Below are 8,269 nucleotides of genomic sequence, written 5' to 3'. Positions count from 1 at the left end.
ATGTCAGGGACAACTTCTGAATCTAAACATTTCCTACAAAACATACGCAAATACAACTCCTGTTTCCAAATGACATCCTTTGGTGCTACATCCATAGTCGAACAAATTGGATTTAAAAGTACTTTCAAAGTACAAGGTCAAGTTTACCACAGGGCCGGCTCTCTTCTCCCATTACCAGACCAACATCCACAATTCTTGCAAATTTACTTCATGGGTGATGAAGAACAACAAGCTGATCAACGATGCCATTGGATACCCAATACAAGACGTGACATTGTCATCTCCTTACAAAGGATGTTACATGAACACAACCATCTCATTAACACATTCAAAACATCACTTGAACGCATGCCAACTGATGACTATCAAGTCATTATCAGAGCCGACAAAACACCAGTGGGTCAACATGAACGTCGCTTTAATGCTCCTCAAATCAACGAAGTCGCTATTGTTATAGCGGGGGAACAATTTAATACACGGGACATTATTCTTCAGCGCCGCGGTCAGTCACTCACACGCATTTGTGAAACACATCGCTCATATGATGCACTTCAATACCCTCTCATACTTTGGAACGGTGACGATGGCTATCACTTCAACATCATGCAAGTAGACCCAACTTCAAAGGCAAACACTAACAAAACTGTCTCCGCTATGGACTTCTACGCTTACAGATTAATGATACGAGATGCATCGCAAAACCACATTTTACATTGTCGACAACTATTTCATCAGTTTATTGTTGACATGTATGCTAAAATTGAAAGTGAGCGTCTTCTATACATACGCTTACATCAAAAACAACTTCGCGTTGATCAATACATACATCTCAGGGATGCTGTTGGCAACGATGGTAACGTTGACAACATAGGTAAAATGTTCATTCTACCAGCAACATTCACGGGAAGTCCTCGACACATGCACGAATATGCTCAAGACGCTATGGCATATGTTCGAGCATATGGACGACCAGACTTTTTTATTACATTTACATGTAATCCAGCTTGGCCAGAAATAAAACAACAACTTGGGGATGGACAGTCACACAGCAATCGACACGACTTAATCGCAAGAGTATTTCGCCAAAAACTCATCACATTAATTCACATCATCACTAAGACTTATATATTTGGACAAACACGATGCTGGATGTACTCAATAGAATGGCAGAAAAGAGGTCTTCCACATGCTCATATTCTTATATGGCTCAAAGAAAAACTACATTCCATTGACATCGATAACGTTATCTCTGCTGAGTTGCCTAATCCAGAAGAAGACCCTATACTATTTGCAATAGTCACTAAAAATATGATTCATGGACCATGTGGAAACATTAATATTCATGCACCATGTATGAAAGACGGTAAATGCACCAAAAAATTCCCAAAACCATTCATTGCAGACACACAAAGTGGAGATGATGGATATCCTCAATATCAAAGACGCGCTCCCACAGACGGTGGATACACAGCAACAATTACTATTCGCAACAACAAACACATCCAAGTCGACAACAAATGGGTTGTTCCATATTGTCCACTTCTAACTAAAATTTATAACGCATACATTAATGTCGAATACTGTAATTCTGTTAAATCAATTAAATACATTTGCAAGTATGTCAACAAAGGAAGCGACATGGCCATTTTTGGAATCACTAATGAACACATGCGTGACGAAGTCACACTCTACCAGCTAGGAAGATATATAAGTAGTAATGAAGCCGTTTGGAGGATTTTCGCTTTTCCCATTCACGAACGACACCCAACCGTTGTTCACCTCACTGTTCATTTAGAAAATGGACAGAGAGTATACTTCACACCTGGCAACGCAGAGGCAGTTGCTGCTCAACCACCAAACACAACTTTAACTGCCTTCTTTCAATTATGTCAACAGGACTCTTTTGCACGCACATTGCTTTATCCAGAAACTCCACGATATTACACTTGGAATGCATCCACAAAACAGTTCAAGAAAAGAAAGCAGGGCATACCTGTTCCAGGAACTGATGCCCTTGCAAGTGAAGCCTTAGGCCGTGTCTACACAGTTCACCCAAACAACGCTGAATGCTTCTTTCTCAGAATTCTACTTCATACCGTTCCAGGCCCAACTTCATTTGACGCTATAAAAACTGTCAACGGTCAAGTGTGTGAGACTTATCGAGAAGCTTGCCAAAAGCTTGGATTACTAGAGGATGATCAACACTGGAATACTACATTAGCCGAAGCTGCATTACAGTCATTGCCAGCCAAAATTCGAAATCTTTTTGCCATTATCCTTACCACCTGCAACCCATCAAACCCCAACACTCTATGGGCCACATATCGAGAAACCATGAGTGAAGATATACTCCACAAAGCACAGAGAGACAATCCATCACTCAATGTTCAGTTTTCACCAGAGATTTTCAATGAGGTACTCATATTGTTAGAAGATACATGTCTCTCCATCAATAACAAAACACTACTTCAATTAGGTCTAGAAGCTCCCCAACGTCATCATCACGATGTACTCAATACAGACCTTATGCAAGAGAAACAATAAGATATTTCCGTACTACAACAATATGTTGCTACAAGAAAACCAATGTTAATTCCACAACAACTTAACACCTATGACAACATCATGCAGCACATAAACAACGAACAAGGTGCAATCCTGTTTCTTGATGCTCCAGGTGGAACAGGCAAAACATTTCTCATAAATTTACTCCTTGCAGAAATAAGAATGCACAATCATGTTGCACTTGCACTTGCATCATCTGGCATTGCAGCCACTCTTATGGATGGAGGAAGAACTGTGCACTCAGCTCTTAAATTACCGCTAAACATTGCTCATGAAGAAAACCCAACATGTAATATTACCAAAACATCTGGACAAGCACGTGTTCTTCAAATTTGCAAACTTATTGTTTGGGATGAATGTACCATGGCGCATAAAAAATCACTTGAAGCCCTTAATAGAACCTTGCAAGACTTGCGCAACAATAAACAAATAATGGGTGGTGCTGTCATTCTTTTAGCTGGTGATTTCAGACAAACACTTCCAGTCATACCACGATCCACACCAGCAGACGAACTTCATGCATGCCTCAAATCCTCTATTTTATGGCGACATGTCAAACATTTCCCATTAACAACCAATATGCGAGTCCAACTTCACGGCCACTCAAATGAACAACTTTTTGCACACACCCTTCTTCAAATAGGTGAAGGTACTTTACCTACTGACTTCACATCAGGTGAAATTGCTTTTCCCACACATTTTTGTCACATGATGACATCAATTGAAGATCTCATACACCACGTCTATCCAAATCTCTTACACAATTACACAAACCACCAGTGGCTCTGTGAAAGAGCCATCCTTGCTGCCAAAAATACTTATGTCAATGACCTAAATCATCAAATTCAAGACATTATTCCAAACACAATTACTCAATACAACTCAATCGATACAGTTGTGGATTGCGATGAAGCCGTTAACTATCCAACTGAATTCCTACACTCCCTCGAACCATCAGGGATGCCACCACATCACCTTCGCCTCAAAGTTGGAGCACCCATCATGCTACTTCGCAACCTACACACACCTAACCTTTGTAATGGAACCAGACTGTGCATAAAAACATTGATGCCCAACCTAATTGAAGCTACTATCTTAACTGGCAACGCCAAAGGCCAAGATGTCTTCATCCCCCGCATTCCACTAATTCCAACAGACATGCCTTTTACTTTCAAACGCCTACAGTTCCCCATCAAACTAGCTTTTGCTATCACCATTAACAAAGCACAAGGACAGTCCATAAAGTGCACTGGTATCAACTTACAATCACCATGTTTCTCCCACGGACAGTTATATGTTGCGTGCTCTAGAGTTGGATCCCCCCAACAATTGTACATCTTTGCTCCAACTGGAACTACCAAAAATGTGGTTTACAAACAAGCATTACAATGAACATAGACTTTGCTACATTTACATCAACTCTAAATATTGCCATAACAACTTACAAAAAACTCAGGATGTGAAGGGTGAATAAGTATGTGTAAATGCTGTATGTGAAAGTTGTAATTTTTTGCGAATGTTATGTAATATTAGTTACAATTGTGTTTGTACAGCAACAGTAGTAGAAAGCACATGTATATGAGGTCAAATGGGCGAAGTGTATGTTAGTTGTTACGGTAGTTATTTGTGAAAATGTGATTGTTGGAAAGGCTTGTTGAAAGATGTTAATGTGCATTGTTGAGAGTAGTGTATTTAATGTAATGTTGAAGTGTGTGTTGTAAAATAATTTTGTAATAAAAGATGACAGCAGTGCATTGGGTGTGTTTGTGTTTTTTGTAAGTTGTTATGGCAATATTTAGAGTTGATGTAAATGTAGCAAAGTCTATGTTCATTGTAATGCTTGTTTGTAAACCACATTTTTGGTAGTTCCAGTTGGAGCAAAGATGTACAATTGTTGGGGGGATCCAACTCTAGAGCACGCAACATATAACTGTCCGTGGGAGAAACATGGTGATTGTAAGTTGATACCAGTGCACTTTATGGACTGTCCTTGTGCTTTGTTAATGGTGATAGCAAAAGCTAGTTTGATGGGGAACTGTAGGCGTTTGAAAGTAAAAGGCATGTCTGTTGGAATTAGTGGAATGCGGGGGATGAAGACATCTTGGCCTTTGGCGTTGCCAGTTAAGATAGTAGCTTCAATTAGGTTGGGCATCAATGTTTTTATGCACAGTCTGGTTCCATTACAAAGGTTAGGTGTGTGTAGGTTGCGAAGTAGCATGATGGGTGCTCCAACTTTGAGGCGAAGGTGATGTGGTGGCATCCCTGATGGTTCGAGGGAGTGTAGGAATTCAGTTGGATAGTTAACGGCTTCATCGCAATCCACAACTGTATCGATTGAGTTGTATTGAGTAATTGTGTTTGGAATAATGTCTTGAATTTGATGATTTAGGTCATTGACATAAGTATTTTTGGCAGCAAGGATGGCTCTTTCACAGAGCCACTGGTGGTTTGTGTAATTGTGTAAGAGATTTGGATAGACGTGGTGTATGAGATCTTCAATTGATGTCATCATGTGACAAAAATGTGTGGGAAAAGCAATTTCACCTGATGTGAAGTCAGTAGGTAAAGTACCTTCACCTATTTGAAGAAGGGTGTGTGCAAAAAGTTGTTCATTTGAGTGGCCGTGAAGTTGGACTCGCATATTGGTTGTTAATGGGAAATGTTTGACATGTCGCCATAAAATAGAGGATTTGAGGCATGCATGAAGTTCGTCTGCTGGTGTGGATCGTGGTATGACTGGAAGTGTTTGTCTGAAATCACCAGCTAAAAGAATGACAGCACCACCCATTATTTGTTTATTGTTGCGCAAGTCTTGCAAGGTTCTATTAAGGGCTTCAAGTGATTTTTTATGCGCCATGGTACATTCATCCCAAACAATAAGTTTGCAAATTTGAAGAACACGTGCTTGTCCAGATGTTTTGGTAATATTACATGTTGGGTTTTCTTCATGAGCAATGTTTAGCGGTAATTTAAGAGCTGAGTGCACAGTTCTTCCTCCATCCATAAGAGTGGCTGCAATGCCAGATGATGCAAGTGCAAGTGCAACATGATTGTGCATTCTTATTTCTGCAAGGAGTAAATTTATGAGAAATGTTTTGCCTGTTCCACCTGGAGCATCAAGAAACAGGATTGCACCTTGTTCGTTGTTTATGTGCTGCATGATGTTGTCATAGGTGTTAAGTTGTTGTGGAATTAACATTGGTTTTCTTGTAGCAACATATTGTTTATAGTACGGAAATATCTTATTGTTTCTCTCGCATAAGGTCTGTATTGAGTACATCGTGATGATGACGTTGGGGAGCTTCTAGACCTAATTGAAGTAGTGTTTTGTTATTGATGGAGAGACATGTATCTTCTAACAATATGAGTACCTCGTTGAAAATCTCTGGTGAAAACTGAACATTGAGTGATGGATTGTCTCTCTGTGCTTTGTGGAGTATATCTTCACTCATGGTTTCTCGATATGTGGCCCATAGAGTGTTGGGGTTTGATGGGTTGCAGGTGGTAAGGATAATGGCAAAAAGATTTCGAATTTTGGCTGGCAATGACTGTAATGCAGCTTCGGCTAATGTAGTATTCCAGTGTTGATCATCCTCTAGTAATCCAAGCTTTTGGCAAGCTTCTCGATAAGTCTCACACACTTGACCGTTGACAGTTTTTATAGCGTCAAATGAAGTTGGGCCTGGAACGGTATGAAGTAGAATTCTGAGAAAGAAGCATTCAGCGTTGTTTGGGTGAACTGTGTAGACACGGCCTAAGGCTTCACTTGCAAGGGCATCAGTTCCTGGAACAGGTATGCCCTGCTTTCTTTTCTTGAACTGTTTTGTGGATGCATTCCAAGTGTAATATCGTGGAGTTTCTGGATAAAGCAATGTGCGTGCAAAAGAGTCCTGTTGACATAATTGAAAGAAGGCAGTTAAAGTTGTGTTTGGTGGTTGAGCAGCAACTGCCTCTGCGTTGCCAGGTGTGAAGTATACTCTCTGTCCATTTTCTAAATGAACAGTGAGGTGAACAACGGTTGGGTGTCGTTCGTGAATGGGAAAAGCGAAAATCCTCCAAACGGCTTCATTACTACTTATATATCTTCCTAGCTGGTAGAGTGTGACTTCGTCACGCATGTGTTCATTAGTGATTCCAAAAATGGCCATGTCGCTTCCTTTGTTGACATACTTGCAAATGTATTTAATTGATTTAACAGAATTACAGTATTCGACATTAATGTATGCGTTATAAATTTTAGTTAGAAGTGGACAATATGGAACAACCCATTTGTTGTCGACTTGGATGTGTTTGTTGTTGCGAATAGTAATTGTTGCTGTGTATCCACCGTCTGTGGGAGCGCGTCTTCGATATTGAGGATATCCATCATCTCCACTTTGTGTGTCTGCAATGAATGGTTTTGGGAATTTTTTGGTGCATTTACCGTCTTTCATACATGGTGCATGAATATTAATGTTTCCACATGGTCCATGAATCATATTTTTAGTGACTATTGCAAATAGTATAGGGTCTTCTTCTGGATTAGGCAACTCAGCAGAGATAACGTTATCGATGTCAATGGAATGTAGTTTTTCTTTGAGCCATATAAGAATATGAGCATGTGGAAGACCTCTTTTCTGCCATTCTATTGAGTACATCCAGCATCGTGTTTGTCCAAATATATAAGTCTTAGTGATGATGTGAATTAATGTGATGAGTTTTTGGCGAAATACTCTTGCGATTAAGTCGTGTCGATTGCTGTGTGACTGTCCATCCCCAAGTTGTTGTTTTATTTCTGGCCAAGCTGGATTACATGTAAATGTAATAAAAAAGTCTGGTCGTCCATATGCTCGAACATATGCCATAGCGTCTTGAGCATATTCGTGCATGTGTCGAGGACTTCCCGTGAATGTTGCTGGTAGAATGAACATTTTACCTATGTTGTCAACGTTACCATCGTTGCCAACAGCATCCCTGAGATGTATGTATTGATCAACGCGAAGTTGTTTTTGATGTAAGCGTATGTATAGAAGACGCTCACTTTCAATTTTAGCATACATGTCAACAATAAACTGATGAAATAGTTGTCGACAATGTAAAATGTGGTTTTGCGATGCATCTCGTATCATTAATCTGTAAGCGTAGAAGTCCATAGCGGAGACAGTTTTGTTAGTGTTTGCCTTTGAAGTTGGGTCTACTTGCATGATGTTGAAGTGATAGCCATCGTCACCATTCCAAAGTATGAGAGGGTATTGAAGTGCATCATATGAGCGATGTGTTTCACAAATGCGTGTGAGTGACTGACCGCGGCGCTGAAGAATAATGTCCCGTGTATTAAATTGTTCCCCCGCTATAACAATAGCGACTTCGTTGATTTGAGGAGCATTAAAGCGACGTTCATGTTGACCCACTGGTGTTTTGTCGGCTCTGATAATGACTTGATAGTCATCAGTTGGCATGCGTTCAAGTGATGTTTTGAATGTGTTAATGAGATGGTTGTGTTCATGTAACATCCTTTGTAAGGAGATGACAATGTCACGTCTTGTATTGGGTATCCAATGGCATCGTTGATCAGCTTGTTGTTCTTCATCACCCATGAAGTAAATTTGCAAGAATTGTGGATGTTGGTCTGGTAATGGGAGAAGAGAGCCGGCCCTGTGGTAAACTTGACCTTGTACTTTGAAAGTACTTTTAAATCCAATTTGTTCGACTATGGATGTAGCAC

At 40.1% G+C, this 8,269-nt stretch overlaps 2 protein-coding genes across 2 annotated transcripts; one reads left to right on the top strand and one right to left on the bottom strand.

Annotated features, from left to right (window-relative positions):
- Positions 1 to 3,957, top strand: LOC142475391 (uncharacterized). The gene is made up of 2 exons (XM_075581308.1): positions 1 to 2,415; positions 2,944 to 3,957. The coding sequence occupies exons 1-2, from the start codon at positions 1 to 3 to the stop codon at positions 3,955 to 3,957; spliced, it is 3,429 nt and encodes a 1,142-aa protein (XP_075437423.1).
- Positions 3,958 to 3,980: 23 nt separating this feature from the next.
- Positions 3,981 to 8,141, bottom strand: LOC142475395 (uncharacterized). The gene is made up of 2 exons (XM_075581310.1): positions 5,937 to 8,141; positions 3,981 to 3,986 (listed from the first exon to the last, which is right to left on the bottom strand). The coding sequence occupies exons 1-2, from the start codon at positions 8,139 to 8,141 to the stop codon at positions 3,981 to 3,983; spliced, it is 2,211 nt and encodes a 736-aa protein (XP_075437425.1).
- Positions 8,142 to 8,269: the final 128 nt, after the last annotated feature.

Source organism: Ascaphus truei, unplaced genomic scaffold (genome assembly GCF_040206685.1).
Source record: "Ascaphus truei isolate aAscTru1 unplaced genomic scaffold, aAscTru1.hap1 HAP1_SCAFFOLD_1204, whole genome shotgun sequence".
NCBI lineage: Eukaryota > Metazoa > Chordata > Amphibia > Anura > Ascaphidae > Ascaphus > Ascaphus truei.
This window is presented reverse-complemented; position numbering and strand designations above follow the sequence as displayed.